This window comes from Pleurodeles waltl, chromosome 11 (assembly GCF_031143425.1).
Source record: "Pleurodeles waltl isolate 20211129_DDA chromosome 11, aPleWal1.hap1.20221129, whole genome shotgun sequence".
Classification (NCBI taxonomy): Eukaryota; Metazoa; Chordata; class Amphibia; order Caudata; family Salamandridae; genus Pleurodeles; species Pleurodeles waltl.
Genome location: NC_090450.1, coordinates 152414311 through 152439242, shown reverse-complemented (window position 1 = coordinate 152439242; position 24932 = coordinate 152414311). Strand labels below are relative to the sequence as shown.

The 24932-nt window shown below is 42.3% G+C and overlaps 1 protein-coding gene across 1 annotated transcript in view; it reads right to left on the bottom strand.

Annotated features, from left to right (window-relative positions):
* The window catches only part of DHX36 (DEAH-box helicase 36), a 275760-nt gene that overhangs the window by 152745 nt on the left and 98083 nt on the right, over positions 1 to 24932 (bottom strand). The window contains exons 12-13 of the mRNA XM_069213319.1: positions 22138 to 22225; positions 10069 to 10124 (exon numbers count right to left, since the gene is read on the bottom strand). Coding sequence (XP_069069420.1) covers positions 10069 to 10124; positions 22138 to 22225 — 144 coding nt within the window. The remainder of the gene's footprint in view (positions 1 to 10068; positions 10125 to 22137; positions 22226 to 24932) is intronic.

Below are 24932 nucleotides of genomic sequence, written 5' to 3'. Positions count from 1 at the left end.
GATATTTGTAAACAACGTCCATCATAGTACTTTCCAGTACTACAACAGCTTCCTAATATTTCTCAAGGTCCTCGAGTTTGAAAGCTCTCGTCGAAAATGTGACAGATTTCAAGTTCTAATCCAATTGTTAGTTAGGTACTGCACTACTTTCCACTTATGTTCCCTAGAAGGGGAAATGTTAAAACCTTAAAAAGTGGTTTTGGCATCAGTCATCTTTACCAGGAGCATAATTTTCAATACCACTAAATCCTCTGCTATATGTGTTTTTTTGTGACAAACAGAAGGTCAAAGGCTTTATTAACTAGGCAGCCAGACGCACATTTAAAAGAGTACTGTTCAGGGAAGAATCACAAGATTTTATTGATTCCTTATTGAAAGTTATTTTTGGACATCATGGTTACTGCCAGCATGGCATTTTGCAGGGAAGGGGTGGCAGTCCCCTTTTTTGGGGACTACATATACGATTTCAGAGACTTCCTTATGCATAGTTCATCAGAAAACTCAGAGGTGGCATCAACTGCCCTTTACGGCTCTTAACCATCAAGACTGTCTTTTTAGTTGCCATTACCTCTGCCCACAAAGTAAGTGAGCTCCAGGCTCTGTCATCTAAGCCACCTTTCCTGGCCACACATCCTGACAAAGTAATACTTTGCACAAATTTCTTCTTTCCTACCTAAAGTAGTGACACCTTTCCATGTCGGACAGTCCATCACCTTGCCTACCTCTTATGCACCCCCACATCCCTCTCATGAAGAGGAGAGACTCCACTGTCTGGACCCAAAAAGAGTGTTGGCGTTCTACCTTGATCGTACTGAAGACTTCCGGGTGGACGGGTACAAAGAAGGAGAAGGCAGTGAAGAAGAGGACCATTTCATGATGGGTACTCCTATGCATCAAAATGTGCTACGCTCTGGCTAAAAAGGGACCTCCTGAAGGTTTGTGCACTCACTCTACCATAGCTACTGCTGCTATCACAATGCTAGCATGGGGCGTTCCAGTCCTGGACATCGGTCAGGGAGCTACGTGGGCATCTCTGAACACTTTTACCAAACACCACTACCTGGACAGTCAGGTCCAAAGGGATGGCTACTTGGCCGTTCGGTCCTGCAGGACTACTTGGTGTGATCTTGGTTCGCTGCCCACCACCGGGGATGATATTACTGGGTATCTATTCAAAGATAAGGAAGTTGCAACTAGAAGTCTCAATCAGATGTACAAGTTACTTACCTTTGGCAACAATATATCTGGTAGAGACATATTCTAGTTGCAGATTCCTTACCGACCCGCCTATCCTCCCAGCACTGCAAACTGATTTCTAGGGACAGGAACTTCCCCTTAAGGGCCCTAGTTTTGGCGCACCACTCAGTGTTCTTCACGGCTCTGCGCCACTGGTGTGGAAAGTCGTGAAAAGAAACTGACGTTGCGCGCCAGATTGGCGCCTATATATGACGTGACATCATCACGGCGAACCAGATGCCAATGACACCCGCGGAATCGACCGACGCCACCTGATGGCGCACAGAGGTACTGCTCGAAGAAAAATCTCCAGATCTAGTCTGACGCCTGGGGAAATTCAAAGATAAGGAATCTGCAACTAGAAGTCTCTATCAGATGTAAAGGCCTACAAAGCTTTTTGAGCCAAAGCTTTCACTGCATGGCATCCTGTGCTTTATGTTTGACATTATAAAGGTCTAGAAATATAATATTATGTTTGCCAACATGATAGCTACTGAAAACTAAACGCCTGCCATTCACTGCAAGCCTACTGAGGTACCCTACAACCTTCTCCATCAACAGTAAAAAATGTTACCTGAATGTACAATTCTTCTGCAATTCAGAAAAATACAAAAAAATGATGTTGTTTTTTTTTAAACCCATCAGGTGACTGAGAATCACAATACGTGATCAGCAGTCTTTTTGTACGAGAACTCAATATGTTAAATCCAAATACAATCAGGTCAAAAAGATACTCAAAAGATACAAAAATCTTGATGAATAGAGTAAAGGAACTCTTAAGATGACGCTGATTGAAAGTGACTAGTGTACATCTGGTTGAAATCATTGATGGTGTCCGGAAAATAGAAAACCTTTACGTGACGTCCACTAACCGTGTTTAACCTCATGGATGAATTTGTAATCAACTCTAAAATGGAAGCTTAAAACGAAGCTTTAGAATTTATAGTTTGGTGTGCTTATTAGACAGTCATTTAGATGCGATTAAGTGTGTATCTATAACATAAATGCTAGATACTGACTGGAGGCCAAAAGGCAGCACTTAAAAATGTTCCATTCAACAGCCAGTAAACACTGATGGTTGCAAGCATCAACAAAACATCAATAAGGAAAATGTTACTTAGCCTGTAAGCATCTGTTTGTGGCATGTAGTGCTGTAGATTCACATGCTCTGCAAACTTCAGCCATTTACTGTTGGCTCTGGAAGGTTGAAAGTTGTTTTTGTTCGAAAGTCTATCAAGTCACGAGATATAGTGACTCCTCCTCTTGCTGGTAATGTGCATGAGCATCGACTTTATTGTTAGATTGCTTTCCTGAAGGTGATTATCAATAGAGTGTAGTGTAATGATAATAGAAATGAAATGTTCAGGTGTGAGAATTTGTATGTAAAAACTTTGAATGGTCACAAGTGTCCAGGGAGGAAGGTGGGCGCAAGTGACTCCACATCACTGCATGCCACAAGCAGATGCTTACTGGGTAAGTATCATTTTAGGTTTGATGGCATGTGTAGGAAGCTGGCTCTTTTGTGGTATATCAATAACTAGATACACCATGTAGAGTCCAGGGCTTCTCCAATGAGTGGACAAGGCTTGCTATACAATCCCAAAGTGCTCTAGTTGGAAGCAGTGTGGTCAAGCAGCCTTATGATTAGGCTTAACACAGAGGAGTTCAAGACATCTACAAATACACACAATGGTCAATAAATGAGACACAACTCAAAAAGGAGATTCACACCAATTTATTAAAATAGCAAGTATCTTTATGTATGTTTAGGCATTAGACAAAAATTGTTCACATAAGAAATTATTTAAATATTAATTCTTTTCACTTTCAAAAGTAGACACAATGACATTTCTGAGTTCTGCAATCTTATCCTATGGAAGGAAGAACAAATTGTTCAAACATGTGGAGTACAGCAAATTACAAGACCAATCTCTAGGAGTTAAGGGGCAAAGTCCAAGCACCACCAGCAGTACACCGCCAGCGGCAAGAGCGTAGTCGGATGCAGGGTGCAAAACAGCATTGGGTGCCCAATGAGCTGCAATGGAGATTGACCCCAGCAGAAAAAGGCTGCAGGCTCTGACTAGGAAGCCAGTCGGGTTAAACCAACAGCAGGGCTCAGGTCTCATGATGCTCGGGTACAGGTGGGCACATTTGGTCCTCTTCTCCACGATCCAGGGGCGATGGGTGCAGAGGTATTTTCAGGTGTCAGGTTATTCTTATCGGAGCGGTCACAGTAGAGGGGGGGCTGCATGCAGAGGCTGCAGGCGCCATCGAGGAGTCCAGGAGGGGTGAAATCACATCGGACTCAAACGCTGGGGGTGGGAGACCTTGCTGGCACCAGTGGTCCACTTCAACTCGAACTCGAGGCGACAGCTGCAGTGGTGGTTTCAGGTGTCGGGTTTTGGCGGTTTCAGAGACCTCAGAGTCCTTTCTTCAGAGTCTGTAGGAGAACAGGTCCACTGCTCATAGGAGGTCTTGGATCTTTCTTGAAGGCAGGCAGTCCTGCTAGGTTTCTGGAGTCAACAACTGCAGGACTAGTCGACTTTGGTGCAGTTTTCGACAAAAGATGCAAACAGGCTGGTGAGGTTGGTACAAGGTCAGCTGCTACTTCTCGCCTCTGCTTTTGCAACTCTTCAATGTCCCTGGTCTTCTTAGGTCATCAGAATCTACTTCTCTGGTGCCAGAGGCTCCCCTAAAAACTGAATTTAGAGCGTAAGGGGAGTTTAAGGTAGAAGCCAATGGGCTACTGACCCTTGGGGTCACTACACCCCGTATATGACCACTTCCTGTGGAAGTGGGCATAACTCTGTCCCAGAATTCCTAGGTATGCCATCACAAAGATGGCTACCTCTGAAAAATCGTGTTCACCTCCAATTAACCCATCTTAAGGGTGGTACTAACCTGAGGGTGGCACATCTATCTGACTAGCTAATTTTCCCACTTGTCCAGGTGCCAAAGGGGGCTCTGGACAAGGGGGTCGGCTTCCCCTCCTGTAATGGGGAGCCAGAATCGCATTTCAAAGGCAGCAGCCCTTTGAGGCTTACCACCTTACGAAGGTTAATCAGCAGGGCATCCTGTGGGAGGGGGTGTTATACCCTCTTTTCGGACAGGCTTTTGTTCTGAGCCTCCTGAGAGCAGAAGGCTTTCACCCTAGGAGGTCAGAACTGTGTCTTGGGTGGCAGACTTGCAGAAACCAGTCAGAAAGCACACCAGAGGCTGGTAGGTTCTCAGAGGGCACCTCTAAGGAGCCCTCTGGGTGCATGTATTGATAAATCCATCACTGTAATGCATGTGGATTTATCAATACGAGATGTTTGATACCAAAACATCCCTATTTTGAGTGAAGCTATCATGTAGCTGGGGAACTCGTTTTCACCAGTATCCGGTACATGGTTTAAAATGACTTCTCTGGTCACTTCCACTGGCAGTAATAGAACTGACCAGCACAGGAGCACATCTGCTCATGCAGTTATGCCCTCATATGTAATATCAGGCACTCTGTCTTAAGGCTGAGGCCTGCTGTAGGGGTGACTTACAAATTTACATGGAGTGATGAGGGACATGGCACACAGGGATGTGTGACATGTCATGTTTTCACTTTTGTCTGCACCAAGGCATGCAGCCTGTAATGGCAGCCTGGCATGTGCTTGACGACGGGACCCCAAGGGTGGCAAAATTTGTGCTGCATCCCTTAGTGTCTCTCTTTAGTACCTCAGAACCTAGGTACAAGGGGTACTATTTACAAGGGACTTACAGAGGGTGCTAAAGGATTATCCAATTGGGGAAACAATTGTACAGTTTTGGAAGTGAGACCTGGCACTGGGGACCTGGTTTGCAGGGCCCCCGAGCATTTTCAGTCAAAATCACATCATACACCAGGCAAAAAGTGGGGGTAACTATGACAAAAAGAGGCTGTTTCCAACACACACCATATATATTTAAAAAGTGGATGCTTACAGTAACTGAAACCAGGAACCTATTTCACTGTGTAGGCCCAGCTACATTTTCCATACAACAGGACTAGAAATGATTACAATTTTAAATATACACCACAGCAAGGTCCTTCAAAATTATTTCGTAATTTTCTAAATGTAGGTTACTTGAGCCGGAACCGGCTTGAAAACAATTGTACCTCTCACTAAACCTCCAGAGGTGAAAAACACACTTCTTTAGCTGTTAGCCCAGGAAGACCAGGGAAATATTAACTGCTGACCTGTTATAGGAGATTATCTACCAGAGAAAGCATAGGAACAAATAGCAGAAAAAAAGACAGCTTTTACCTATCATCTTGGAGGTGCAAAGGAAGGCTTCTCCTGTTCATTACCAGGAATGTCCTACACAGTCAGGCTCAAGTCACAACGGGCAAAAGAACCAGTTTGGACCATGTCAGGTGGAAGGGCAGCTAATCTAAACAAGGAGCTAAGGAAGTGAACATCTGCCTGCCTAGTGGCAGAAGGCTTCTACCAACTTGAAATCAGAGCTTCAAAGAAATGGTTATATAAAGCAAAAAGTAAATGCTACAAAAGCAGGTGAGGGCAGCAGAATTTCTTCAGCCACAGGCTAACATACATGGTAAATCTGGCACTTTTACAACAACCACTTCAGAACAGTCAAGGATCTGGACAGACTACCTGAAAAAGGCCCTCCAGACATAAAAAGGTTTTAACTCGAGGACTCAAAGATTCCTAACATTTGCTGGCACCCAATGACTAGTTCTTCTCAGGCCTCGAAAAATCTAGTGGCCCACTCTCTATGGAAGTCATATTTTATCAGGGAGAGCTATTTTAACAGCCCACTTGCCCATTCTAGCGAGGTTAGCCCAGGCTGACAAAGAAGTGTTATGGTGATTTAGAAAGTGAATGAGCAATAAAGATGCCTTTAAATCTTGATTTTATCTTGCAACATTTGCTACACGTTCAAACCCAGACGTCCAATGTCAGCTCATGGCTTATTACAATCTGCAGCTTTTTTTTTTATCCTGAAGACTGGGGTTTACTTTTATTTCTCTGGCTGACAATCGTGCTGGGGGTACAGGAAGTGTGAAATGAAAGGATGTAGTATGTCAGTAATTGTTTCGATTACACAGCATTTACATAGCTAGTAAATAAACAGTACAAACATTTAAAAATATATCAGCAGTAAGGACAGTGCTTTTTTGTTATTCAGAAGTGTGATAGAAACACAGATTTTAATAGTTCAAAACAAATCAGAACACTTTACTCCTGCAAATGATAAATACCTGCATAAACCCCATTTCCAAACATTATCATGTGTAAGCTATATAGTTGCATCACTAAATCACCTGAACGTTTGATGCCTTTTCAATGGAAAATATTCTGTCTGTAAATGGCAGTGCACCACCACATCATGCTTTAGTAAAACATTTATTAAAAAGGATTTTTTTAAACAGGAGCTGAGAAACATTTCTGCCACTATCTTCATGACAATGTTGTTACTATACTAAAAGGCAAGTCAAGGGTCATGTGTATTCCACATGTTGGCTAGATCCTTATTATACATGGAGCAAGGATTTAGTCTATTAAATCATCCAAGAGTTTTTTGTAAAGCAAACATGCATATTTGAAGGTGTTTTCATATGAAGAAAAATGAGGTGCAGTGAAAAAAAATATTTGCTAGGATGACACAATTTGAAACCAGTATATGGGTCAAGTGATTTATAGTTAGTCAAGTACACTACTCCAGTTACTAGAGCTGCAGGTCTGGTAACATTTTTATGAGTTTGAGGTCTGCTGCTCTCCAAGGTCAAGTGGCACACTCCGTTTGCCTGCTTTAGTGACACGAAAAGCTAAAAGAACTCGGACTACAAAAAGGTCCAGGTGATCACAGAGAACTGGATCCAGCAGGGCACTGGGTCGAAGAGAGACCTGGTGTCTAGATGCCTGACTTGAGAAGCCAGGGGTTGCAGGACTAACTACAGGGAACTTTCCGAGCAGCTGGGAAAAAGTGGGACTTACTAATGTTTCCTACACCTGGAGGACAGGACATAGATGCACTGGCTTGCCCTACAAGGTTGCACCCTGGGCAGGAGAGAAAACCAGGTGTTTCTCTCAGAGTTTCTGTTCTGGGAAAACAGGTTCTGCAACACTTGGTAATAAAAGTTAACAGTCCTGTGGAGCCCTGCCAAGCTACGGATTCAAGCCTGGTCGCACTGGATGACTTTAAAAACGTGACTAAGTCCGAAGCTAAAACCGTTGGTTGGGAGGAGACAACAAATCTATCCGACTTTTAAAGCACCCTCAATAGTCACGAAATCAAGCCTTGCCCTGATCTTAGCTTTCTGCACACACAAAAAAAAAAAATTGATTCAACAGGAGCTCAACCATGACTTATCTTACTTTGTGCCAGACGATTCTAACTTCCCCTGAGGTGTCTTAGTAAAATGGTAAAAACGTAGATTGGTAAAAACCATGAGTGTATCCAGCAATCTGTTTCATCTCAGTCAGCTATATTAAACTGACACTTTTTGCCTTAAAACTAAAAAATTGTATACCTCTACTTTCGGTTATCCAATCTAATGGTGGTTGCAATTGTTTTCTCGCTAAATTTTTATCTATTTTTCGGAATTAGCTTGGGAATTTTATTGTATTAGTGTTCTTTACTTTTAAATTGTTACTGCTTGAACTTCACACACAGTTTTCTGGAGATTGCTGTCTGCTTGTCCCATAGCAACGAGGAGGCTGAGCTAAGATTTGGAGCTGCTTTGATCCAACAATGTTTGTTTTTTAAAGTTGGTAGGAATCACCACCGCCCCAACACAAAAGAATAACTCAATTTCTAGCAGCCAGTTTGAAGTGCCTACAAACACATTACCCTTTCCCCCCACTGAGTTCATTTCCCTGCCTTCTCTGTACAGACTATGGCTGAACTTCAGGATCTATGGTGAAACGTTAATGCATTAAATGGATCAGTCTTTACTCGGTTCAACAGGCATCCAGACCAGTTGAAGAAATAGTTAGATGCTTCATACAAAAGAAATCCACCCCCCAGGGATGTTCCCATATTGAAATGGCTCTAAATGACTTGAAGGTTTATCTCTTAAGTTAAATATGAAATGTAATTTTTCTGAATTGGATAATGGAAGTCAGAATCTAGTTGAGTCTTGCTCCATCAGGCAGTGCAATTCTCAAAACTCTTTAGGATGTAAGTCAATAGCAACTGCATTTCTAGAACTACCTTATGTGCCATGAAGTTGTGACGAGTTCTATTATGGCTGGCTTGGAGTGTTCTTTGTATTGAATACGGACGGACGGAATATGGATGTGGCTTTTTGGTATGCCATAAACTGAGTGACATTGCCCTTTCAGTGTACAGGCTACAACATGGGCATGCCACTGATAACTCGTCCATCTGTTTGGTCAGCACATGACTGCTATTTTGTTGATTGAACCATTCTATAGCAGAAAACCAGGCTTCTCAGTGAAAGGCAAAACATTTTTTTTTTTTTTACAAAATTTCACTTGAAGAAACAAACCGTACATGCCAAGAACTGCTGTGCACTGCTTCTTAACTGAAATGTGTGAAACCAGAATATAAATTACAATCCGAATTGTGGCTTCTCTAGGACGGGGAGATTAAGGGAAGGAGGCGGAAGATATTGTTAGTTAATTTCTTTCTGGAACATTCCATACAGCCGTGCAAGATCACTTGGTTTCTCTATCTCAGAATAAATCGAAGGTCAAATAGCCAAATAAACTCAAAGAACTAATGTAAGAACTACCGCAATCCTGCACTGGCAATCATTCACAAAGGGGTTGCTAATAGCAACCTGGCTAATTTTTTTGAAGGTCTATGCCAACAGAGTGTTTAAGATGCAACCTATAAATAGGTTACAAACAGCACTTCCATTCACAAACTACTCCCTGCCCAAATCACATATTCCTGGCTTGCGAATGGGAATAGTATATCAAACCCCCAACTCAAATGAGGTGTTTTGAGTAAGTTTGTAAAATCTTTGGATTTTCCTACAGTGTCATAAACACAAAAATAGACTAATGTACATTTGCCTCTCTAATGGAAAACTGCTTCCCCATCTACAGTCACAGAAATACATTTGATAATTTTACAGTATGAAATGATGTGATGAAAATGAAAAACTAAATAGCTAAGCCACAACCACATTTAAAATGGACATTACATTTTGTCAAGCAATATTTGGCACAACAACTTTCAAGCTGGAGACAACATTATGTTCACACTGTACAGGACTGGCTGGTGCTGTTAGTTACATACATTTTTACTACGGTGGACTAATGCTTTTTATATAAAAACTTTATATTCAGATTTATTGCAAATGAGACAAGAATGATCAAGTGCAAAACAAAGCCTACAGGATAGAAGATTATTTTGCTGGGCAGTTCATGGTTGAAAGTCTCAAAGTGCGTGGCTTATCAAAATTTCACATGCTTCGCTGACTCCAAATGCACCTCCAAACGCAAGAATGATGATAAAAATTAAATTTCTATTTTTTTAATGTTTAACTTTATTTCATTTTTAAGCTACTTATGTTGACAGTGAAAAGGGAGGTTTAGCAAGAAAAGAAAAATCTAACCACGCACAAACCAGGGCACCATCTTGTGTGAAAAAGATAACAATTAGCAAATCTGCAAGCAGACGTAACAGTGAAATACTGGCTCACTGAATAACTCCAAACCTCATGTTAGAAATTTTAAACAAGGCACATTTGTATGTCACAAAAGTAACTTGAAGGAATGTGGCATTGTAAAGTCACATGTTCCAATGAGCAAAGTTAATTTACATGATTATTAGGGATAGTATTTAATAATGCAAAAACTGGTGTTCAACATTTCATACCTGTGTTTGGTTTACAGTCGGCATTAATGAATGCAAAGGAATAATAATGAATTTATCTGTAAAGAAAAAAGTATTAATCAGTAATATTTTTTAAAATGTTACGTTTTACCATTGTTCAAAATGCACAAACCTTACCACAATGGAAAATGCTTTTGCATACTAAAGAATAAAACTGGATTAAAAATCTTGGCAGTTAATAAGGAACAAGTAGTGCTGGGATTAAATATAGTAATCTTTATTACTTACCTGTCAGAGTACCACAAAACATGAGCTGAGTCACACATCAGAAGCTAAACATATGCTAGCCTTGTCCGCCAAGGCAGTATAAGTGTGTCTAGAGTCGCAAAAATACTCCTGAGAATAATTAACCTCCAATGTGGCCGAAACAAAGGAATTCCACCTGGAGGGTAGGGAACTTTTACGGACCAAATAACTGAGTAGGGCAAATAATAATGAAGATATTTACTAAGTATTCTGAAACATTACCACTTTCTTGTCCTCACCCTCATCCTTTTAACTGTGGCATATCAAGGCAGAAATAAGGCTTTTGACCACTCCAAACCTAGTCTTGATAAAACTAGTAGCGTGAAAATCTCAATTTTCTATAGCGTAATTCCACAAAATTAACAAAAAAGTTACACGCAATTAAGTGAAATGCATCTTGCAATCCAAAATTACTTGAACAGTTTGCAAAAGTTTTTTAGGGTTAAGGTTGACACCGCTGGGTTAATATCATCTTAAGATTGTACAGAACATTTAATATGAGTGATCAGTCTTCATTGGTTTACAGAGTTAGTAGTTTAGCTAACATGTTTTGTCTATTGTTGGCAAGCAGGCCAAGGGCTTTAACGTGGTTTTCAAAGTTAAAGGATCATAATTTGTACTTGCATTCGAATTTCTGTTATATAAGGTTTGACTAGTAGTCCAAGAGGGGCTGCTAGCCTTCCTTGAGGTCCTTGGGTCCCTAAGCCAGCCATCTCCCAAGACAGAGAGCCTCTTGGCATAGCATCAAGGACGCCTCTTTGCCCTGACTTGTTGCGGTACCACAGTGGTTTTGTTAGTGAGAATCTACACCAGCCATGCCTTGCTGGTGGGTGGAAGGCTTTGAAAGTCAAAATGAGTCACCTGTAACTCCAGCAGGTTGATGTGAAGGCAGGTGTCTGCCAGAGACCAGAGTCCTCTGATCTCCACTTCTCACAGGAAACTTCCCCAACCCAGTAGCAAAGCGTTCATCACCACAGACAACTATGGGGGCAGCAGAGAGAGGGTTTTGCCGTTTGTCAAACTGCAAAAGAGCAGCTTCCAAAGCAGGTCCTTTACAGTCTCCTCTGACAGCTGGATGGAACCTTTGTTTTGCTTCACTAATAACCAAGCTGAAACATTCATGCACAGACAGAAATCTCTGGAATGCGCTTCTTAGTACAAAGAAGACATTCATTATTTCACAACGCAAGGTTCCTAAAAGGAGATTAGCTTGCTGAAAGCACATGTTTAAAAATGGTCACAGCAAAGAAGTGAAATAATGTATAAATGATTCTCCACTGCAATATACGCAGCAAATATATGTATCTATATTATAATGCAATGCAAATAATGAATTAAAAAATATGCATCACCATGAGAAAAGGGCCTCACTGCTTCATCTCCCTCCCATTCAGCATCAGATCGCCAGATCCCAGAACCGATCAAGGAGAGAGGGGTCAATTATCCTCAAGGGAAGGATGGACACTCCTGCATCCTGGATGTACCTCAGATCTGCAAATACTCTGTCCCGGTCCATCTGGTCTTGGTCTCTTATATTTTGAACAAACAAGAAAGGAGAAGTCTAGAACTTCCCTTTCACTGCAGAAGTTTATTTATTCAAAAAATGCTGATTGCTTTAGGCCTGCTTTTAAAATAACACGTCCGGACGTGGCCACAAGCCCAAGGTGCCAATTCAAAACAAGTCAGTTCCTTGCCGTCTGAGTTCATTCCTATCAGCCCACGCCCTTGGTGGGAAAAAAACATGAAGAAAAAAACATGTGCACATTGAACAATATGGAAAACTACTTGCAGCTTTTAACGTAGCAGTTTCTAATGCTAAGATAAAGTCAACAGGCAAAAGCTAGTGGTCACTTATGTGACAGTGTAGTAATAGGTTAAGTGCAATGTGGAGTCAGTGGTCAAAATTCACATATCATTACAACCTTGCAGGATCCCCTAGTGCGGGGCCCACTGGGACTTCAGACAAAATCTCCAATTATTTGATCTAAATAATTACAAAGTTCGAAAATGACCTGCTGGATAACGCGGACAACAACACCACAACACCTGACTTAACTACCAAAGAAAGAGACTACAATAACCGTTAATTGATGCATACATCCAACAACTTCAAGAGAAGTTAGAAAACTAGGAGCAATTATGGATTCAGGCCTATCCTTGATACCACATGCTAACAACATCACAAAGCATGCCTTCTACATAATGAAAACACAAAATCGGATCTTTTGATACCTTGCATACCAACACAAACTGCAAGCCATCCTCACACTTGTAATCTCCAAGCTCATCTAATGCCAAGAGACTAAGGCCCTCATTACAACCTCGGCGTAAGAAGACTGAAAAGACCGCCGAGGCTGCGAGCGCTAGTATACCGCCAGTGCTGGCGGTAGTTCTGGCTCCTATTTCGACTTTTCAACTGGGCCAGCAGAAAAGTCACATCAACATTGCTGCCGGCTTGTAATAGAGCTGCCGGCAATGCTGATGTGCAGCAGGTGCAGTAGAACGCGTTGCCCATTTCACTGCCCGAAATTCGGGCAGTGAAATGCGCAATGGGGCTGTGCCTGGGGGCCCCTGCACTGCCCATGCCAAGTGCTCCCGAGTCCCCTTACCGACAGCCTTTCCATGGCGGTGTCTACTGCCATGGACAGGCCGGCGGTAAGGGGAATCTAAATCCCCAGGGCAGCGCTGCCCTGGTGAATTACGACCGCCGGGACCGCCATGGCAGTATACAGGCGGTATTACCGTGGCGGAAGCGCGACGGTCGAAATGAGGCAGGCAGTACCGCCAGCCTGCTGACGGTACTACCGCCACAATGAGGGCCTAAATGTTGGCGCACCCACATTCATACACAAAAAACAACTCATCATAATTGCTGTTGCACGGCTTCCTCTCTGCCTTCACCAAAGAGAACATATGACACTAGCAGGGGTGTGGAATATGATAAAATATCTACTTGTCCACCGGACAGGTTGCTTCTTAAATCTACTTGTACTGTACAAAAATCTACGTATCCCTTTGGTGCAAAGTAGTGCAGCAACAAACTATGGCAGCAATCTCCTTGTGTAAGAGCGCTGATAAAAGCCTCTCTGATTATGCAGAACTAATACTATTGTAGGACTCAAACAGTAGCAATTTCAAGCCCTACTACAGCAATTTCCTTATTTTGTCACTTTCCACAGCTCTATGTACTGGGGCTGGAGGAAGCAGTAAGCAATAGTTCCAGGGTGGAATGCTTTTGAGTCTGTGAAAACCTACTAAGTTACATGTTTTAAGGATTTTCACCAGATCTTCTCCAATCTTTTCCCATACTGAGAAAGGTGGCAAGGGCACAAGAAGACATTCCTCTAGGGGTGGGAGAGAAAGTAAATTTGTCAGCACACAATATTCAAATGAGCAAATCTACACATGCATATTTAGTCGTGCTAAAATATAGTTCACAAATATTTTCAAGGAGTAAGATTTCCTGGTCTACTCCTGTAAACATATGTGAATTCATGAAAGCCAATAATGCAAATACATACACCATGGGTGCTCCTTTGTGAATTTCTCTAGGAATTGGGCCCCTAACTAGGTCTGGCGTTAACCAAGACACATAGTTTTTATTAAAATTCAATTTCTCTCTCTATCCATGTACCGGCTGGCTTTACTGTGAGCGATGGCATTCTGCTCTTCGACAAGAGGCACATTGGCACACAAACTAGTTTTGTCCAGTGCCAAGAACTACTGCGGCATTGTGTGCTTTATGAGACCAAATTTTGTACCTTGCTTTTTGCCAATGTTTGTTACAATGGCAAGGGCCTGGCAGCTCTCACAACAAAAAAGTGTTACAAAAGCCATGTCAAAACAAGGCATGCCTAGACAAAACCGAAACACTGACTACCAATGTCGGATTGGATGGTTTTGCTAGTTCATATTTATTTTCATGTTTTGCATAATGCTGTTGAAAACTGTTGCACTGATTTTCCATTATGAATATTTTTTTTAAAGTGCTGGCAAGCATCAAATTCACAGTCATTTAGCAAAACCTTTCCTACTTGCATTTTTTCTGATTATTTTATTCTGATACCAAAGAATCATTAATCTTTCTTGCAACCTTCTGAAAACATTTGCATCTAATCAGAGAGCATTCTAGCAGCATTATACGTAGCCTCAAATTGTTCAACTTTTCAAATGTGTGTACACATTTTTTTTTTTACTAGAACCAGCCTCAGTAGTGCAGTGTGATCTTACAACATTTATTTAGAGGGCTCACCCTAATAATAAAAGCTTTACATTAATGAACTGTAGATACAAGTTCGAACAACATTAACATATGGACACAGATATTACTTCAGCTGCAGACAGCTTCCTCCTGGGAAGGGTTTGTGCTGCAGGGGGGTGGGGCCTACTTGTCCCACAGACAAAATAAACAGGAAAGCTTGTAGTCCCTGACCACAAAAAATATGTCCTGGGCATCGGGCTATAGGAATTCCACACCCCTGATCCAGTCCTGTAATTGCTCCACTGGTTAGCCATAGCTAGGATAACAATGCTCAAGGGACTCTTCTTTGACCACAGAGCATCCCCTGGAAAAGGACTGCTATACCTACAAATTAAATTCAAGCAATACAACTGAAACATAACACTAAAACATTAAGCTCTGGGTTTTCACCACTTATTATAGCATCATACCATAAGAAATTCGTGGGAGGGACTGGTTTCTCAGTACAAACCGCCAAGCTCTGAACTCACGACCAGCCAACATTAGAAACACCTAGGCACATATACACTTCCAAAGACAGATGGAAACATGACTAGTTCCTAGATAACTGACCACCTGCGTACCCCAGCAACAGAACCCAGAAAACTGTTGTGCCCTCAAGCACAATCCTCAACTTACAACCCATGAATTGCAAACAGCCCAACCAGCAAACCGCTTTGATTATGAAGGTAAGGAGACCTATGCATTATATAGTTACGTCCTTCCATATATAGGTTACGGCTCACAATAACACTAAAACCATAATACAAAGCAGTCAGCAACAAACTGCAACTTATACTCCTTACATACGCACAAGACATATCTGTTATGAGGACTGTCCGTCACCAGCACTGAACAGCCAGAAAAGACAAACACCACCACATGAACACACATGGAGTAACTGAAAAGGTATGTCACATATTACTGGACAATTTGGAGAATATAGCACCTTCACTACAGGTCCCAAATATCTATACATTCTGAATGCTTCATTACATGTCACTAAAAGACTTAAATACGGGATGATGATATAATGTTCATCCCAACAGATTTCTCGACTTCTCTCCCTCCAACCATGCCAACTCAGGACCGTAACTATCCACAAAGTCTCAGACTGGACAACCTGTTACGTAGCCAGTTAAACACAGTATGTCTTATGAAATAGGATAAAGGGACTAGCAGAGCTGTTGAAGGTGACCAGCATGCTGAAAACCCTAAAACTGTGTGTCTGTTTCATACACTTCATCATTCAACGTGCTGCGTCCCATAACATAACAGCATCTCGGTGGTCAACACACATGACATGGAAACATTTCCCACACAGAATCAAAACAAAAAACAACGTCCTTTAAAACCACCCACCCTACATGGTGTAGTGTTCTAGTCATGTAGGAAATCATTTCAGCACCCCACGTAGGGGTTGTAAGAGCTGAATAAATGCAGCAATACTATAAAATACATAGGTCGCATGTCCAGTGAGCATAAACAGTCCATGAAGCCTCAGCACCATCTTTACTGAGAACGAGGACAGAGGTTGAAACCTCAGATTTATAGCTCAAAAGTCCTGGACTCAGTCTGGAGGAAAAGCCTGAAAGCACACTGTATCCAGGAAGGCTCCTCTGAGGTGGAACCTCTGCATAGCAGTCAGGTGTGACTTTTGTAGACTGACTGAGAACTCCAGAGATGTCAAAATGTTTGCAGTCATCTGGGGGTGGTCCACAACTGACTATGGCAAGCCTGCCCTCAGCAACTAGTCACAGAGTTAAAAAGGCTGGTGCTCCCGACCTCAGATGGTCAAGCACCACCGCCATCACTTTTGATAACACTGAAGAGGCACTGGTGATGCCGAAAGGAAGCACAGCAAATAAAGTGCACATGACCAACCTTGAACTGACGGTAATGTCTATGGAACTGCTGGATGGGGATGTAAAACTATACATCCAGCAGGTCTAACCCTATCAATTTAGTCTCTGGAATCCAGAGCAGAAATAACCTGGGCCACAGTAAGTACTTTGAACTTGTGTTTGCACAGCAAGGTGTGTGTCTGTGGTGGGCTTTGTCAAATGTCTAGAATCGGACAGAGGCTTCAATCCTTTGGCAGAAGAAATTAACAGGAACAACAGCGAGCTCCCACTACCGATGATGGGCCATCTCTGTGGCTCCTTTGGCAAAAATAACCTGCACTTTGTGGCATAGGATGGGCAAAGAGTCCTATATCAGGCGGTCCAATGTAGGTGGCAGGTGTGGTGGGTTCTAAAGGACAAGCAGGGTGTTGCTCAATTGGAGAAACTGTAGACCCATTTGATGCATGTGATTTGATTTGATTTTATTAGCCGTTTGTATATAATGCCAATAAGGCAATACAAACATTTCATTGACATACAAATAAAAAGTACACCATACTAATTAAGATAAAACTCCAATTACTCTAAAAATATTTGCATTTATACACAAAACATTAGGGATATTTTCCTACCCAAAGATAGTAAATTTAGCCTACTGCCTAACCTATATTTTTAAAGAATTGCAATCAATCACATATGTCAACAAATATCAATTATCTTCATGCAGGGAACTGTTCCTTTTATACGCAGACTCTCTTCCACAGTGACCCTTATCTCCAACATGTATAAGTGAGACATGATCAAATTTGTCATTATGCTAATTTAAAAGCCATCAATGCATAATAATGCCACAACAGTGCAAAATGCAATTTCTGCAAAGTGGTATTAAACAAAATTGTCACTCCCCTTGTGCACAGTACCATTCCTTTTACACAGAATAAAGCCATGGTAATCCACCATACTAATATATTTGTGCAAAAATGCTATTATGTTTTTTTTTATTTTTTTAAAGGAATTAAGAAAAAATAAAAACAAAATATACCATTACTTCTATATAGAATAAAACCTTTACACCAAATAAAACCACAGCAATACAGCATACAAGTATACTTGTGCCACAAAGCTATTATAACAAGAGGGAAACAAAAGGGCACTACATATAACAGCATGAGCCTAATTTAAATGTGTGAGTGGCCATCAAAATTCACACACTGTCCCTTTAATACAATGGAACACTCCACTCAATCGACCATTAATCAATAACAGACAATAATTTCCCTACTGCAAAGCACAATATATTATCACACCTTAAAATGTCAGGTGTGATTTGTCTGATGTGATGTGTAGCCACCCCTAGAGAAAGCAGTCGATCTTACCGCCAAGTGGGTCGCTGTGTTCTACTAAAGGTGGAACTAAAGAGGTTTTGAGGTACTTGCTGGGGGTGTGGGGGCAGCTGTGGGGATTGCCGGACTGGAGCTGAAAGACCCAGAGAGAACGCTATTGCATAACGTTTAGCCGTCTGCTCCCAGGCATTCCACCATGCTTCACCATCATGTTAGTCAGCTGTAGGAACCATGTGGTAGTGGAGGTGATTTCCCATCTGTTGAATACAAGCAGGAGGAAGATGTTTGTTGAGCGCCATGGATGCTGTGTGATACTGTGTACCCTTCCCCCCATGCCTGATTCAAAGCAGCACATCAAAGCTGCTTCAGGACTGCTGCAGCAACAGCCTATGCTTCTCTACGGATGCTGGGACAAATACTGTGAAAACTGTGAAACCGTGTGGTGTTCTCTTACCTTGTGAACTGAAGTTCTTTCTTCCAAAAACACTGTTTTCAAAGTCTAACTGGAGAACTCTGTATAGACTCCAAAGGGTATATCATCAAGAAAATCATCACAAAATTGAAATCCCATGGAGGTACAATGAACAGAGTGGAAAAAAACAGGTAAAGTAAACATTTCACAAAATGTGCCACTAACTAAGACCTTAACAATGATTGCTGTTCAAGGAGGTACATGAATGCTGACATGGCAGCCAGATAAACCTGTCCTGGCGCCACTGCCAGACCTTACTGCAATTCAAAAACCAGAACATGAGAAAACTGAGTTATGGTTTAAAGCCTCTAAACTCAAACTGTTGCAAAAACATTAACACCCAAGCCACATAAGTACATTTTGCAGTAGGCTTTCTGGCAGCAAAGGTAACATTTGTAACTTAATTTTGGAGGTAAACGAGCTCTTGCTGGCACTGTCCAATTTTCACGTGTACAGCTGCAGCATCCTGCTATAAGAGCAGATCCAATCTGTGTGTGCCAGGAAAAGGTGGCTGAATGCAAAGTGACAATTGATCAGCAATTGAGATTCTTCTTGCCAAAGCTAGAGCAATTAATCACAGATGTAACCAATCCTCCCACGCCTTCTGCAGGACTTTCTGCAAAAGCATAATCTGTGAAGATGAGTACAAGAGGCCCCCATGCCAGCTGAACATTGAGCCATCCCTCACTGAGAGGGAAATGTCTATCACAAAACACAGGACACTTCCAGTACTGGACCGTGGCAATGAGATCAAAAGAAGGATACCACAAACTGCAGAACATCACTTCTACTACTGCAGGGTGTAATTCCCAGTTAAGGTCCTCCAGAGAGGGGTAACAGAATATCTCATGATGAGGTAACCTGCTAGATGGGTCGCTACTGGAAAAGTTCCCCTTTCCTGCATCCACTACCAAAGATGAATTGCCTCCCAGTGTATAGTCTATGACCCCAAACCATCTTATAATGTACAACGGTAGTGTTGTCCGACAGTATCTAAATGGCGCTCACTGAGATAGAAAAGAGAAATGCCTTCATGGCAAAGTGAACCGCATGAAGCTCTAGTACATTTATAGGTTGACACAATTCTGATGCAGACCAAATGCCAGAGAGTTGATCTGTCACCAGATGGGTGCCCCAGTTCACGGAAGAGGCATCTATGACTATGGTAGAGTACTATAGCAGAGGGCTATACTCATGACCAACTTCAAGACCAGAGAGGTGATCCATTAGTTCAGGTCTGAGTGAACCAACTGCAAGATCTGACGGTTTATCTATTAAACAGCAATAATACTCTCAGGAGAAAAAGCCTTCATTTTGGTTTTGGTAAGCACCACAACTAATAAGGTAAATCTTTGCAAAAGGGTGAAGTGGATGTTTGAGCATTAATTGTAAAACCCAAGTCATGGAGAAGAGCCATTGTCTATCAAACATGGTCTTGACCAGCCCCAGAGGTTCCAGCTTAATCAGCAAGTATGAAAATAAATGGATGGTCTCCGTGAAGCTGCCACAACTGTTAACACTTTGGTCACAAGAAGGGCAGTCGTCACAAGCCCCCACAGCAAGATTATTACATCAAGTAATTTTTCTGGAAAGGTGAGAATTGGAATGTAGAAGTAGGAGCCCTTGAGATGATACAATACGAGCCAGTCTCCAACATTTCAGTCCAGCAAGACTTGAATACTCAGGGAAAAATTCCTGATCTCATCGCACTGAGTAGCAAATTCAGAAGACTGAGATCCAGGCTAGGTCTGAGATCACCATCCCTCTTGGGGACCAAGAATTAGTGCCTAGAATCCACTGCCTCATTTTGCCACCCCAATTGCACCCATTATCAACAGAGCAAGGATAACTTCCTCCAGGAACGAAGCAAATAGTAGAGAGCATGCCCTAGAAGGAGGAAGATGCGGTCTAGATGGAGGACCTGCAGGGTAGTATAGCCTTTGCAGATTAGATGACCTACTGACCTGTCAATCATCAGAGGCAAGCTGCAAGCCCGCATCAGAAATTGGTGGTGTAAAAATGGGATGGTCAAAGAGAATCTGAAGCAGCAGAGGTGTCAGAAGTGAATGGATCTGATGCTGGTGATGGTGACCCCTAGATCCACAGGAACAGCACATTTGTTTTGTGTCTGGACTGTAAATGAGCTGTAGTTCAGCTATTCTTGAAGAGCTCCAGGGAGGAGTAGGCCTTCTCTCTGAAAGCAGCTCACTTCTGAAGCCAGTTAAACGTATCCAGGCTCGACTGTGCTTTCAGACTGCAGAGCTAATGGCACCGGCAAAAGTATCCATGGAATATAAAGTGCATTTCATATTCTGTGTAAGACAATGTTCCAGAGGACGGATGACAGACAGCAGCCACCAGATCCAAACTGTGGTGATAGAGGACGTTTGCCAATGGCATTATGGGGTCCCTCCTACTATGGGTCTGCAAACTGGTCAAGTACCACCCTGTCCTCACTTGACTCAGGGGTAGTGGGCAAGTAGTTACAGGCTTCTCAAGGAAATAGTATGAGGGGCATACGTTCAAAACTCAATAATCAACCAACCAACACACACCATAACTTCAATGTCCGGGTCAGTGCTTGTCATTTTAAACAAGAAAGTACTTTTAACAACACAGCAGTACTCACTACTACAAAATTCAATCTGGTATACAGAGTACTGACCCTAGACATGACTCTGTTGTTGCACTACACTCTATACCTTGCTCAGTGCTGTATCCCACCCTGGTCACCCAAGCTGAAATGGTTTTCCAGCACTGTAAACTAGAAGTATGAATAAGGTTCATGTGCATATTTTAGTTCTTCATACTTGAACTTGTTTCTCACGTTCTCACCCCTGGTGCTGTTGCAGGTTAGAACTTCGACTCATATTCCTTTACACTTAAATGTTGTGAACTGGGTAGTTTGATCGCACAGCAGATGGAGGTCCACAGTGATCTTGGAGCTACCAGGGAGGTCAGGTATTGCCCAGGATGTTTTGTATACAGTCCAGTATCAATTATAGCCTTGCCACCACTATGAAGGTACTGGTTCAGCAGTTTAAGTCTCATCCCAGCAGTGTAGTTGTCAAGGCAGAAGCATCCCATACAGGTATGATATGAACACCATACCAGTTGCAGCACCAACCGAGATGATGCTAACACCAAGGGAGTTAAAACCTCAACAAGGCGGATGCAAACTCCAATGTAGTTGCAGCCCCACGAGGCCTATGCAAACACAAATTCAGTTGCAGGTCTGACTAGGCAAATGCATGCATGAAGGCAGTTGATCCCCATCTAGGACGATGAATGGAAGCCAACAACAGCAGAGAGAGCAAAAGACCCAGTGTAGCATATCTTGCACCAAGGTTTCACTTTTAGGCAGTCTGCTTTCTCCTGGTGTTCTTCTGAACAGCTTGAATTTGCCATATTGGTTGGCGGAGATGATGTATCTCATAAGGTTATGCTAATTTACCAGACATCCTGGATTTTAGAGTTCCCAGGCATTCCCACATGACTTGGAGAAACATTTGCAGAATTATCTGCTTGCATGTATAAGTCCTTTTAAGAGAGCAGGAATATAACTCACATTAGCCATGTGATGTTTAAGGGGCAGGAAAATAACTCACATTAGCCATTTGATGGATGAGGGCATGGGAAATCCATAATGGCTAAAGCAACTGCCTCAAACTGGAATGCTCTGCATAAATAAACAAATATGTGGCCACTTTTGTGTCTCAAGCATAGAACAATGTTGCAAGACTCATGTATTTCTCAATTTTATGATAAATTGATTGGAACTTTAATGTATTGATGTTCCTCCTATCAAACGTGCCTACTATTTCAGATTATATTTTAAGCGTTCGCTGCTGGATAGACTAGTAATCATCAATATATTCTAACAAGAAAAGGTTAAGTTTGCATTACCTGATTTAAACATGACTTGAGCCATCAACAGATCATTTAAAGTGCTAATGTCAGCCCATCCTGGGAGAAACACCAATATAGCCCCGTCCTGCATTTTGAAGAGAACACCACATTGCATAAGGACTTCAAATATATATTTAAACAGGTCCACAATTTTAATGCTGAATTATACAACATATACATTCTTAAAAGTACAATTTTTGAAGTGTTTTTACAAGATTTATAGCAATTTAATTGCAATAAGAATACATTTGTGTCAAATATTCAGTCTTGAATTTGAAAAAGCACAGCAAACGATGGAAAACTTAGATTTATGGGTGAAACCAGCTTAATAAAAGTCTTGCGGCAGCTGCTGTATCAGAATTTACATAACTGTGTTCTAATGATGGGTGACCCTGCCCAAGTTTTAGACTGAAGAAACACAAGGACAGCTGAAGAGATCATCAAAAAGATAAGAAAAGCAAAAGGAGAAAGTTGCTTGGCATTCACTAAGTCATTCTCAAAACAATTTTGAGTGTGCAGCACTTCCACAAACCCACAAATCAGACAGTTACCATCATTTAGACCAACTGTAGATGTGGACTTGAAACCACAGTAATTGCCCAGATATATTTTCCATTCGATCAATAACCACCCACACAAGCATGCGAAAGACGAACAGCATTATTTTTTAATACTAAATAGATGAAGACTGCAGTTAGCAATATCATTAATCAACACATTTGGGGCACATACAAGCACATACTCTATTTCAGGATATTCAAATTACTAGTTCAAGCAGTTTAAGTCGTTGGAAAGAGCCGTGTCTGACGATTTCCTTTCAAGGTTATTTAGGGTAACAATTCACTGGCAACACGAAATTATATCAGATCTACAAAATGTAGAACATAGAAATATCAAATACTGTCCTAGGACTAATCACATTCATCCATGCGTAGACTGCATTCCTTTGTTGTTAAAATGAATACTGTTGGAAAATGGGTTATCAGTACGGCAGGTAGGTACCTACACCTGGCAACAAGCCACAAACCTCCACATAAGTACAGTTAGGTCTCAGTAAATTAATCCCAGCTCTACCCTTGGTAGCTTGGCATCGAGCGTCAAGGCTTAACTTAGGAGACAAAGTGTAAAGCATTCAAATATCACACAACAGTAATTAAATAAAACACAGGAAACAGTTTAAAAATCCAAAACCAATTTATAAAAATAGCTTATATTTTTATCTTTAAAATGACACAAAAACGATTAAAATCGGTTCAGGGGAACCGGAGATATGAATTTTTAAAGTATTATTATTTTCTAGCGCTTAGAAACAAAAAGCGCCAATCGGGTCATCTGGTTGCACCAGGACCGGGGCAAAGTCAAACTTTCAGGCCGACCGCGATGGAGCCCTGCTCGGCTACAAGTCGCGGGAGGCCTCGGTTAAAAAGTTACCTTCTGACTTAGTCTCTTTTTTTATGTTTTTCTTCCCCGGGACGAACCTGCCAGTTGGATCCGACCTCCTGGAGCCCTTGTCCGGATACGCGAAGTCGGTTTCCTCAGTGGTGATTTTTACCTTCGGACTTAGTCGTTTTTTCGAGATGAAAATCCTTCGACCGGGGTAAACCTGGATCTTGATCCGACGTCCGTGGAGCCCTTCTCGGATACGATGGCTGGAAGGTCCCGGTCAACTTTTTACGTTCGGACTTAGTCTCTTTTTTGGATGTTTTTCTTTACCGGGACGAACCACGAAGTCAGGCCGGGTCGCGGTTGAGGCAAGCCGGCTAGAATTTCTGCGTCGGGTCGGTCACTTTATGGAGCTTTTTTTCAAAAATTCTCCAATCTTTTCCAAACTTCTGGGGCTTCACCCAGATGTTCTTTTAAGGTTCTTTTGGGGTCCACAGCTCACCCCAAGGGTCCAGAAGTTCTGTGATGGTCCTTGGGAAGTGCGGACTTCAACTCCCAGAATACACCTGGCGCAAACTCCTTTTTGGCCACTGGACAGTGGTCAGCTGGTCACTTTTTCAGGAGTTGGTGCAGGGGACTCTGGATAGCAATTTTTCACCTGTAGCAAACAGGGAGTCCCTCCTTGAACCAGTGGAAGCCAGGCAAAGTCCTTCTTGTGGTGAAGCCCAAGTGTGCAGCTGGTGCAGTCTTTCTGAGGGCAGGGTCCAGGTGCAGGCCAGGGGTCCAGCAGGGCAGTCCTTCTTCTCCTTGTAGTTCCTTCTTCTTGAAATTTGGTGGGGATCTGAGGCGTGGGTGCAGGTCTGCCAGTTTTATCCTTGCTCCTGGGTGAAAAGCAGGGGGGCCCTGGTTCTCCAATCAGGGACAGGGTCGTCCCCCTGTGATGACCACTTCCTGGGAAGTGTGGCAAAAATCCATCCCAGAAGGCAACAGTCTCCAAAAATCCAAAATGGATGAATCTGATTTTTGGAGGAGAGATCTGGCTGAGCCCACCCACTGGTGTGGCTAAAAATCATAAACACACCCCTCTCCTGCCCTCTCCTAATCTAATCAAGGGGGCACCTAGCTGTCTGGGGTTACAGGATGTGGGGGTGTTGCTGGGTGCTCCAGATGTCCTTCTCTGCCTTTGAAGACCAGTTTGGCAGCCCTCCCCCTTCCTGCCTCACCATCTGCTGAGGGGAGATTCTCTCCCCCAAGCACATTCCTTTGTGTGAAGCCAGGCCACTTCACACCTCATTAAAGTAGCCTGGCAGAAGCTGCTGCAGGCTGGCCAATCAGAGCACAGCAGCAAAAACAATGCAGAGCTGAAATTGGCAACTTTTTAGGTAAAGTCTAAACTTTTTACCTGTACT